We start from the raw sequence: 12,166 nt of genomic DNA, 5'->3' as shown, positions 1-12,166 counted from the left end.
GTAAACCGGACAAAATATCTCCTTAAGAAAGTTGCCTTAAAGAGGAAAACATCCCATTGTTAAGGATAGGTGCAATTGACCCCATGGGCTGGTTCAATTGACCCTCGCATCGGGGTCATTTGAAACGGGCGTAGAGCTGTTTTATAAGCATGCGTTTGGCAGCAAAATATGTTTGAAACATAATTTTACATATCTTAAAATAAAGCCAAAAGAGCATATTTTTTCATGGTATTGTGCATTTTTCGATATGACAACTAGAGCTCGCTGTGCATGTCAACATATAAAAAGTGGTTCAACTGGCCCCGCTCTCCCCTATAGGCCAGGGCGGTCCAACGGACCCCCCTCGTTTTTTCGCGAATAACTCGTATATAAAGCGGCCGATCGCGACGAAACTTTCATTTCCCTCGCGTTAATCAATTTCACACCTACCCTGAAAATTTCATGACCCTGACCCAAATGACCTTTGACATGTGACCTACTTTTCGAGACCATGTTTGGCCAGAATCGCAATTCGGCGTATGTCGGCTCGCATTGGTCGCGCGTTTGCAGTCTTTTCGTGGTTTCAAGCGTGCAAACATGTGATATGATGATGGTCCCATGCATGTGGGTGGGTGCCAACTGTCAAGGTCATCTGAAGCCTGAAGGTCAATCAGTTTATTGAACTTTGATGATCTCGGTTCAATTTTTCGAGTTTTACATGCTTCGATGCTAGTTTTTGGAGCTGAATTCGAATTTAGCAACCATTGAACATTTACGAAGTAGTTCTGGTGCCTTCGTAACATGCTACGAAACAGACTACAGAGGTGGTTGCCACCTACTACGAATACTCGGCAGGACCCCTACTGGTTGACCTGACCTGACCCGACCTGGCCTAAATGTATGAAGACATCATTTGTGATCAAAACTAACATGATATCCGTGATCAGCACGGAGCACCCCCCCCCCCAAAAAAAAAAAACTCACAACAGCCACACTTTACGACGTTCTAACAGGTCCCGATTTTCCCAACTTTTGGGTCATTGACCTGACCTGGAAGGTCAACCAATGACCTAGGACCTTAAAATTGGGTATCATCGGCTTCCTCTCGTCACGGGCAACACGTTCGGTTTTTCCGCGAATCTCTAGCTCGATCAGGGGCTAAACGGTATGAGGGTCCAACGGACTCCCCCCCCCCCGCCCCTCATACGTTCGCGGCTGGCAAAACACCAATACAGGCGAGGGTTAAGTTACTATTTTGCTGCTGAAATGTAAGCAATGCTGTCAAGTCTAAGGTGCAACTGTTGCATCGCGTTGAAGCCTTGTTTCTAATTTGCAGGATATGCAGTAAGAGAGAGCTGGTTTCCTGGTAAGCAGTGCAAGATTTGTGGCCGCACTTTCCAGGCGGCGTCGTCGTACAGAAACCACCGCTACATCCACCGTGGGGCAACTCAGTGCCCTGTCTGCCGTCGCTTTTTCGCTGAAAAGGGTTCCATGAAGAAACACGTGCAGCGCTGCCATCCGGGGTACAAATAGCACGGTGTCATTGAGCAAGGTCACGCAGCATAACCCTCGTGAAACGCTTGCAAAGGTTATGTGTTCTGTGAATTTAAAGTCGCGGCGTGCAGTTTGCACGTATCCGTATCATAACGTACTCTTCACTGTTCATATTGAACCCGGCTGGCACGGGATACGTATCGTAGTCCTTCACTGTTCAAGCTTGCTGGCTCGGGATCAAATTACCCGTTGCAGCTCCATTATAGTTAAACGGTACGTCATGTAATGCTTTTGACTGTAAATGGATGAATGAAAAATAAAATGCTCAAAAATACCGATGATGATTTGCGTGGGGTGAATCTGAAGATGAGGTATGAGAATAAGAGTTGGTTTCCGAAATGTCTCTAAAGAGTGTCAGGACGGTTCGCTATGAGGTCGCTGGAGAGTGCAAAACATGGGATCAATTAGTAATCACCAATTGTCAAATGCGTACCTGAAACCGACTGACATGGTTGTCTTTCGCACCGCAGTTTGACAGCTGGGTCATACACGTGTGGTAAACAAAGGCTTGCATACGCTTTAAACGTAATGACTGTCGTTAGTGAGTGACCGCTGACCAATGTCGGCCACTAATTCGAAGGACAAATACTTGTTTCGGCGGTTATGAATGTATACCTTCCTTTGATAAAATACAATGCTATTCAATCGAATGACATAGAAGTCAGTTTAACCCGCGCCCCGCTGGGGGCCCTGGATTTCCACGCCCTGCTGGGGGGGGGGAGTGTTCAACAAACACCCCCCCCCCCTAACTCGGCTTTTGGGCCATGTAGCAATACGCGGAAGGCGGTGTTCGAAAGAGCGTCAAAAATAAAATTATTCTTTTAGGTACTTGCGAAGTCAACCATTATCAACGCGCACAGAATATTGGTTGCTCGCAAAAAAAAAAAACAGTCTGTATGAGCCGCCTGACGTGAGTTGGTTATTAGTTCACACCCAGAGTATGGATTGGACGATTCGATTATATGCCTTTTCTAAGAGGAAGGCTATTTTAACTCTTTACACTTCTGGAAACATCTTTTCTTTATCAAAGCGTGGCGATGTTTTGACAAAAACATCGCGAATTTGAAAGTTCGGATTGTGAAACAGGAAAAAGAGCCTTAGTCATAGATAGCAATAACATGCAGGGGCGCGGGAACTACGTTCTGACTGGGGGGAGAGAGGGGCACACCATAATAGAGATCAACCTAGGGTACCCCCAAATCTAGTTTTCTTACCGGTTTTAGGCCACTTATTTTTCATCCCTTGGCTTTTCAACAAAAAAAGAAAACATTTGCAAAAAAGTGTGGTATTCCGTCTCAAAGCTGTGGAGCATCGCCCCCACGGCCCCAGAGCTGGGGGGGGGGGCAAGCTGCCCCCACTGCCCCCTTCCCTCCCCCGGCTCCCGCGCCTATGATAACACAACATAGATTTATTTATGTATGCCTTAGTGAATTGACGGTGCATTATATCTTAAATCGGTAGCTATTTACCAGTATAGCGCCTTTTGGGGCGACTAACGGAGCGAGCGAGGGGGTGAGTCTTGCACGTGCGAAGTTTCGAGGGGGTACCTCCAACTGACTTGTGCACGGCACCCTACTGACCGGTTTCTAGCGATGTGCCAAATTTGAGCACAATCGGCCCAGCCGTTCTCGAGATCTGGGAGCGGCACCCTGCACGTGCGCACGTGCAAAATGGGTCCCAACTGACTTGTGCACGGCACCCTACTAACTGGTCCCTAACCGTGTACCAAATTTGAGCGCCATCGGTCCAGCCGTTCCCGAGATCTGGAAACGACCCCTGCACGTGCGCACGTGCAGCAGCACCCCAACTCTGGCACATGGATATACATTATGCAGTGCCTAGTGGGTGCCTACCTACATGCCAACTTTCAGCGCAATCGGCCAAGTAGTTACCGAGATATTACAACAATTACAAAACTGACACCTCTTCGTTTTGCACGTGCCACGTGCATAAGAGGTCACCCACATGCATCGGGAATAGTCCAATACTTGGTAGAAGGAATGAAGCTACCCTACAAAAATTACCGCGTGTAAATCGGTCAAGTGGTTGCTGAATGCTGAGATATAAGCCTCGCAAAAGCGTCCGCACGGCCGACCGGCCGGCCGGCCGGCCGCTCATGCTCAGAAATTTCCGTTAATCTAAGGAAAGACTCCGCTCGCTTCGCTCGCTCCGTAATCAAATGCAATTGTATTTCAGTTATTTGAAGATATACATACAAGCATGACCTTTCCTCGATATTGAATGAAAAAAAAGTGTCGAAAAATGTACTTTTTTGGTAGAAAATATGTGATATTTTGATTATATATGTTCGACAAAGGCCAATGGCCGAAATATCACACATTTTCTACCAATAAAGTACATTTTTTCGACACTTTTTTCATTCAATATCGAGGAAAGGTCATGCTTGTATATTTTCAAATAACTATTAGAATGTTCTTCGCACAAGCACTCAACTCCAGCAATTGTATTTCTTTATTTTACCACAGAAACAACGAAAACAAAGGATCACACCAACGAAATGCATCATTACCTGAATAATGACCTTTCCCATAACGTGCCCGGTCCAGTGTCATCCATATCATCGGCTGAAGTTACTGAAATATAAGCAATGCTGTTAAGTCTAAGGTGCAAATGTTGCATCGCGTTGAAGCCTTGTTTCTAATTTGCAGAATATGCAGTAAGAGAGAGCTGGTTTCCTGGTAAGCAGTGCAAGATTTGTGGCCGCACTTTCCAGGCATCGTCGTCGTACAGAAACCACCGTGACATCCACCGCGGGGAAACTCAGTGCCCTGTCTGTCATCGCTTGTTCTCCCAAAAGGGCTGCATGAAGAGACACCTGCGACAAGCCCATCCGGGGTACATATAGCAGAGTGTCATTGAGCAAGGTCACGCAGCATGACCCTCATGAAACGCTTGCAAAGCTTATGTGTTCTGTGAATTTAAAGTCGCGGCGTGCAGTTTGCACGTATCCGTATCGTAACGTCTTCACTGTGCATAGTGTTGAACCCGGCTGGCACGGGATACGTATCGTAGTCCTTCACTGTTCAAGCTTGCTGGCTCGGGATCAAATTACCCGTTGCAGCTCCGTTATAGTTAAACGGTACGTCATGTAATGCTGTTGACTGTAAATGGATGAATGAAAAAATAAAATGCTCAAAAATACCTACTGATGATGTTTTGCGTGGGGTAAATTTGAAGATGAGTTATGAGAATTAGAGTTGGTTCCCGAAATGTCTCTAAAGAGTGTCAGCATGGTTCGCTATGAGGTCGCTGGAGAGCGCAAAACATGGGATCAATTAGTAATCACCAATTGTCAAATGCGTACCTGAAACCGACTGACATGGCTGTCTTTCGTGCCGCAGTTTGACGGTTAGGTCATACACGTGTGGTAAACAAAGGCCTGCATACGCTTTAAACTCTCTGAAATCAGAAGTAACTACTAACTAGGTTTTGTTTGTGAAAAACGACGGTAAAATTATTGTGTAGGTTGGGTGATGTTTGTTGTTAGTGGGTCACCACTGACCAATGTCGGGCTAAATGCTAAGGAGAAACACTTGTTTTGGTGGTTATGAAGGTAGTTAGCGTTGATAAAATGCAATGCTATTTAATCGAATGACATAGAAGTCAGTTTAATCCGCGCCCCGCTGGTGGTCCTGGATTTCCACGCCCTACTGGGGGGGGGGGTGTTTAAAACACACCCCTCCCCCTTCTAACTCGGCTCCCAGGCCACGTAGCGATACGCGGAAGGCGGCGTTCGAAAGAGCGTCAAAAATAAAATTACTATATTACTTGCAAAGACAACCATTATCAGCGCGCACAGAATAATAGTTGCTCGCAGAAAAAAGTCTGTATGAGCCGCCTGACGTGAGTTGGTTATTAGTTCACGGCATGCATTGGACGATTCTATTATAGGTATATCCTAAAAGGGAGGCCATTTAAACTCCTTACAGTTCCGGAAACACCTTTTCTTATCAACGCGATGACAAAAACATCGCGAATTTGAAAGCGTGGAGTGTGAAACAGCATAAAGAGCCTTTGTCATAGATAGCAATAACATAACATAGATTTATGTTACCTATGCCTTAGTGAATTGACGTTACATTATTTCTGAAATCAGCAGCTACTTATTAAATGCAATGGTATTTCTTTATTTTACCATAGAAACTAAACGAAAACAAAGTATCACACCAACGGAATGCATCATTACCTGGATAATGTCCTTTCCCATTATGCGACCGGTTCAGTGCCATTCCCGGGTCGCCCGGCTAAAGTTAACAATACCTACTGTAAAGTGCAACAGCTGTTAAATCGCGTTGAAGCCTTGTTTCTAATTTGCAGATTATGCGGTAGGAGAGAGGTGGTTTCCTGGTAAGCAGTGCAACATTTGTGGCCGCGCTTTTCAGGCAGCGTCATCGTATAGAAGCCACCGTGACATCCACCGCGGGGAAACTCAGTGCCCTGTCTGTCATCGCTTGTTCTCCCAAAAGGGCTGCATGAAGAGACACCTGCGACACTCCCATCCGGGTTACATATAGCAGGGTGTTATTGAGCAAGGTCACGCAGCATAACCCTCATGAAACGCTTGCAAAGCTTATGTGTTCTGTGAATTTAAAGTCGCGTCGTGCAGCTTTGACGTATCCGTATCGTAACGTCTTCACTGTGCATAGTGTTGAACCCGGCTGGCACGTGGGATACGTATCGTAGTCCTTCACTGTTCACTGTTCAACCTGGCTGGCTCGGGATCAAGTTACCCGTTGCAGCTCCATTTTAGTTAAACGGTACGCCATGACTGTAAACTGTAAACTTTTGACTGTAAGTGGATGAATGGAAAAATAAAATGCTCAAAAATACTGATTATCTTTTGCGTGGAATGAATTTGAAGACGAGTTATCAGAGTTGGAGCTGGTTTCGGAACCGTCTGTGAAGAGTGTCTGCACGGTTTTAATCGCTAGAGAGGTCTCTCGAGAGCGCAAAGCATGGCATCAGTAGCTATAATTGTTAGATGCGTACCAGAAACTGGCCTACATGGGTTGGTCTTTCGTGTCGTAATTACGCACTTGGCGGCTGGGCCATGTCTCATGCACACGTTTGTAAACTAAAGCTCACTTGCGCTCAACATTCTCCAAAAACAGAACTAGGCATTGCTTGTTATAAGCGACGGGAAAGTTATGGCGTAATTGAAAAGCAGGGCGTTGGGTGATGTCTGTCTGTTGGGTGATGATTGACCAATGTCGGTCACTTATTCTAAGGACCTGCTTCTTTGGTGGTCATGGTTATATACATTTTTGATAAAAACAATACTTTTATCGAATGACATATGTATAGAAGTCAGTTTAAGATCCATTTTGCAGCATTCCTGGGATCGCATCAATCACGATCTGCGGCAAATTAGATTAGATAAGATGCATTCGAATGAGATCCATACAAAACGGTGGCTTTTTGCTCAGTCACGTCATACAGTAAAACAAGAGCCCATTCCACAGAATAGGCACATTTATTAAAGGTATTGCACAATTTACCGAATCTTCACTTAAAATATATTCGCCAATTCAATAATGTGAAGCATGGTATTTGTGACCCTGAAAGTAAAACATTTTTGATTCACAGAGAGCAGCTGGCGTCCCGAAAAGAAGTGCAGCATTTGCGACAAGTCTTTTCAAGCCTACTCTTCGTTCAGAAGCCACTTGGCAGTGCACCGAGGGGAGACACAGTGCCCAGTCTGTCTGCGAATGTTCACCCAAAAAAGCAGCATGAAGTCGCACCTAAAGAATGTCCATCAATGGTGCAACTAGCACGGTATTGCATTGAGCAATATTGCTCATGCATAAGTTGAATGGTTGCTTTGTGGTGAATCGAACGGCTCTATAAAATGCACATTAAAACATACGCGAACGCGCCCGTGAAAGCCGAAAACCTTGTTTCTGATGCATAAAAGTGAACGTGTAAATGTGTGAGTAAGGCTTTCTAGACGAGCTATAGGAGCGGACAGTGTTTCGTGGGATCTGATCATCTCAGTGTTTTCGTAACTCGTAGAGGTATAACTAAGCCAATCTTCTGCTCGCTAGCCCTTGTTGTAAGTGTACATACATAGTAGTAGATTGTGAGTTTTGACACTATAATATATAGAAAACTCGGATTGCACGTCTCCGTTGACGTAGTCTGGAGTCGAAGTGTGACTCTCGTAACGTTAAGCTCTCCGACTCCGGCACCGATGTCAGAGTCGATATTTGTCGGCGGTAACTTCTCACTCATTTATTTTGTCCGAGTTTGTCGCGAAATGTGTGAGCGACCGGCAGATAATGTCGCGCTCAAATGTCCTGCAGCTGCTGCATCAGAGGGACTCCGCTCCCAGTGTGTATAGCTTGGAGACATGCGTCTACAATAGCTCAGAAATATGTAAATGTCAAAGGACAAAAATAAACTTACGACGTTTATCTTTGTTTATCGGTGAAGTGGATGGGTGATCTGAAGAAGAGTGATCAGGATAGTGTCAGCTGCGTCATCAAACCCCTTTGATAATGACGAGACACATCCATATAAATGCGACATTTGCACATTTGCTTTGATGTTGCGATCAGTTGCGATATAGTGTACCGAAGTTTTGTTTTTATTGTCCCTAAGTTTTTTTTTATAGATTTAGTCCGAACCTTTTTGATGGGAAGGATTCACAAGGACAGAGCCACCGCTAAGCGAAGCTTGTTGCGATGACCCTGCCCTCTACCCTCCGATCGCGCAATTCCGATTCTATGGCAGAATTTGGAGTCCAAAGTTTAACGTGCGCACAAAGCCGCGCACGGCCGGTCCCCTCGCTGACTTCGCCTGGCTACGGCCTGCCACCAACCGCAACCATACCTGTCAGGAGGCCCATAAATGTCGAGCGCCCGTCGCGCTTCGAACCCGGACTGTCATAACCGGGAACGCGTGCTCTCACCACGCGGAGTCCAACGCTCTAACCAACTGAGCTACGGGACCGGCAAAGTTGTGCTCAAATACGTCTTAGAATGTCTTAGAGCATCTGAGTCCTTCTTTATGAAAGTTTAGGGGAATAAGATTATGATTTTGTAGAAGACTTTCATACTTTTCGGAACTTATATCAAAACAAAAATGTATTTCGTAAGAGATTCAGCATGGTACAACATTTCCATGAGTTATACAACATTCCCATGGATACCCACCCAAGTGACCACGTCATGCCGTGAAACATATTTTTCAATAGAAAACAGCTCTAATCATATCAACATTACCTCTCTTGCCTACCACGTTCTTAAAAATATGAAGCTCTATGTGTTCCCTAATTGCTGTTGTCCTGTGTATGTTTCAGGTAAAAAGAAAAAGTGGTACCCCGGTAAGCGGTGTCCTATATGCGACATTCAGTTTTACGCATCGTCTTCCTACGGTCACCACATGGCTGCGCACCGCGGCGAGACGAAGTGCCCCATCTGCTACAAAGTCCTCAGCACCAAGACCTACATGTTGACCCACCTGAAACTGGTGCACGGAGTTCGCAAGTTTTGACCACAATCGCGGTGTCTTTGACCACAATCGCGGTGTCCGCGAGCCCAGAGTGGTAGACGAATGTAGTCTGTAAGTGTAGAGCTCACCGAGCCGTCTTAGAGGTTAAGCTCTTTTTCATTCCATCGTCCAACTGTCCGTAGATGCATGCTCGCACAGACATAACGTTGATCCTGTAGATAGATGTAATTTGAGCGCAAAGTTTGTGCTGCTTCGATGCGATGTAAATAAAGGGGGTTGCTTGTGTCGATGCTGTTTTCTTGGGGAGAGGTCGGTGCGGTGCAGTGCTGTTTGGTAGGTTGCAGAATGAATGGGTTCAAGAATGGCCACTTTACAAGGCGACTGCTTCGGATCTGTCACGTTCCTGTAGGCTTACGGTCAGTGATTTGAAGTCACTGATTTGATAGGAAATGATACGAACATTTAGGTTACGCATTAATAATAGACTGTGGATGGAAATGTGGGCACACCGCCACTGACTGCTTCTTTTTTCGGTTAGGTATAATACAAAGCGGTAGCGTTTCGAGTTGAGTTGACCCGGAGACCGCCATCCGGCCGGATTTGTTCCACTTCTTAACAGTTACTTGCACAAAGCGGCGATATTTCGCTGTTATATCAGTCAGTCTGTAACCACCGATGTCGACATCACCGAGCTAGTGATTCGAGCACGCACTGATTTCATTTTTATTGACCTTATTTGAAGGAGCCTTTTTTAATTTAAAAAAAACGTAAAAGCAACACGCACTCCTTCTAGTTTTCTATTGGGAAGATATTTTTATATACAGCCACTGTCTGGGGATATCTTCAGCGTAGAGAATAAACAGGTACGATATTATCGATACAATTCAGAGAAACATGTACGATATTATCGGGATTTATGACAAATGTGTAAAGCGAGCTCCATTCATTTTAACCCGCGACCTGGTGGGGGGGGGGCTATTTTTTGCCCCCCCTCCAGACTTTTCGATATATCTCCAGAACCACTGCGCCGATCGTCACCAAACTTTCAGTACCCTCCCGGACATCAATTTTACACATTGTGACCAAAAATTTTCCCAAAGGCTATGATAGGTTGGCCGGAAATGACGTCAGAGTGACGTCATGTTCTGCCGTTTTCGACCCAAAAAAGGGTTTCGCGGGAAGAGCTGTCAGGCCTATAGCTTTGCAAATACAAAAAAATGATACAAACATAAAAGCTGTAGAATGGACAGGGCTACAAAACTGCTTTCTCGGATTTTTAAAATTTTTGGATTTTGACCCCCAAAAATCAAAAAATAGAATTTTTGAATATAATAGCCAAAAAATCCAAAAAGTTTTTTGAATTTCGAAAAAACCGGAATATATGTGATTATTCCTTACCGCCTTCTATCTACATACCAAATTTGAGATCGATACCTCTTTTTTTGGCCAAGTTATAGCGAAAAAACTGTTCAAAATTGATGACGTCAAATTTTCAAACTCAATTTTCAGCAATTCTAGACCTCGTAGCGCAAAACAAAGACCACCATTAGACTCCCCGTGACGAGCTGCATCGAATCAATACCCATTTTATGCAAAAATATCAACTTTGAAATTTGACCTTTTTTGACCTGACCTTGACCTGACCTCCACCAGAAAGTGACCTAAACCGTACCTGATGGTCTTATAACCAACACCATTGAGTTGGAAATGAAAAACTGGCCATAAAACATGCATCGCATAACCTTAGTAGAGTTGGGTTCATGTGGTGACCCTTGGTGACCTTTGGTGACCTGACCTGTGACCTGACCTGGTATGACCAGTGACCTCTAACAGCAACATATCTACTAGGCAACTGACGCCCTATCGCTGATTCCCGACAAAATGCGTTTTCCTCGGTGTTATAGCGCATTCCCTAGAAGACCCGTGAACGGTGAAACATTTCATCTTTGACCTGACCTGTGACGTCATCGGTGACCCCGAGGTCAATAAAATTTGGTTTCCCTCAACAAATTTGACAGGCCTTTCGAACGCCGTTTGAATTTTTCGGATCCGTCCAGTAGTTTCGGAGATACGAGGGGGGCAAAAAATAGCCCCCCCCCCCACCAGGTCGCGTTAAGGCCTGGCTACACTATGCGTTTTCTGCGTGCGTTTTTGCAGGTTTGCGTGTTTTGCGTAATATCGTTCTAGGAAAAAAGTTATAAATAATATAATTTTTACTTTGGTTATATACAAAAGCTAATATAACTCTTATGTAACTAAAATTTAAGGTGAAAAACATCACAAAAACGTAATATCGTTCCTTTTTCTAGAACGATATCACGCAAAACACGCAAACACGCAAAAAACGCACGAAGAAAACGCATAGTGTAGCCAGGCCTTTATAAACAGACCCCACCAGGGCGCGGGTTAACCTAGCCTGCAAAGAATAACGCGTTCAATAAGTATAGCATCCTTTTTTGCACCACCTGTTGGGCTTATGCACGACTAACTCACACAGTAGCTAAGTAACGGATATCTAATATAATCCACTCATTCACCATCGGCCCGGTCTATCCCTTTCAGACGGTCCGTGGTATCCGGGTAAGCGGTGCGCGATATGCTATCAGCAGTTCTTCTCATCGTCATCGTTCCGAAAACACCGTGCACTCCACCGTGGGGAGACCCAGTGTCCGGTGTGCCACCGTGTGTTCACCCAGAAGGGCAACATGCTGGCACACCTGCGGAGGGCTCATCACTCCCACTTCTAGTGACATGGTAATAGTTGAGTACTTTCAGTCGTTTTTGCCACCTCGGAGGTAGGAAGGGGGGAGGTTGATAGGAGATAGCTCTCCACTCAATAGCAGCTCAGTGGGTCTCTCTGCGACTCTCTCTTTTATACACAGGATACTAAGCAGGCGGTTTGCGTGTGCCTTGCAGTGCACATGTATGTACGCGACTGATCCTTGCGTTTAATATTCGTGCAAAGTTGTGCGAGAAGTGGTTTAGGTGACTTGAGAGGGTGATGGGTTTAGGTGATGAGAGGGATCAGTTAACAGATCATACAGCCAAAGTCTATGATGGGCCGATGTTCATTTGTTTGGTTGTCGGTGATTTCCTTTCATGAATGATTTGCTTTACCAGGTGCAATTTTTCATTATATTACCGTTTATTTTATTTCAAC

At 45.1% G+C, this 12,166-nt stretch overlaps 1 protein-coding gene across 11 annotated transcripts in view; it reads left to right on the top strand.

Annotated features, from left to right (window-relative positions):
* The window catches only part of LOC122393183 (longitudinals lacking protein, isoforms A/B/D/L-like), a 67,855-nt gene that overhangs the window by 41,088 nt on the left and 14,601 nt on the right, over positions 1-12,166 (top strand). For 2 of the 11 annotated variants that reach the window (XM_043388980.1, XM_043388991.1), the window contains one exon: positions 1,316-1,808. The exons of 3 other annotated variants lie outside the window; for them this stretch is intronic. In XM_043388980.1, coding sequence (XP_043244915.1) covers positions 1,316-1,512 — 197 coding nt within the window. In that variant the 3' untranslated portion in view covers positions 1,513-1,808. Of the gene's footprint in view, positions 1-1,315; positions 1,809-4,202; positions 4,696-5,871; positions 6,161-7,140; positions 7,968-8,854; positions 9,294-11,568; positions 11,761-12,166 lie in introns of those variants that run through there. 6 more of the 11 variants (XM_043388977.1, XM_043388988.1, XM_043388984.1 and 3 more) reach the window with 6 other exon arrangements.

The sequence above is a fragment of the Amphibalanus amphitrite genome, unplaced genomic scaffold (genome assembly GCF_019059575.1).
Source record: "Amphibalanus amphitrite isolate SeventyFive unplaced genomic scaffold, NRLGWU_Aamphi_draft 000521F_arrow, whole genome shotgun sequence".
Taxonomy (NCBI): Eukaryota; Metazoa; Arthropoda; class Thecostraca; order Balanomorpha; family Balanidae; genus Amphibalanus; species Amphibalanus amphitrite.
Note: the sequence above shows the minus strand (reverse complement) of the source record. Positions and strands in the feature narration are given on the sequence as shown.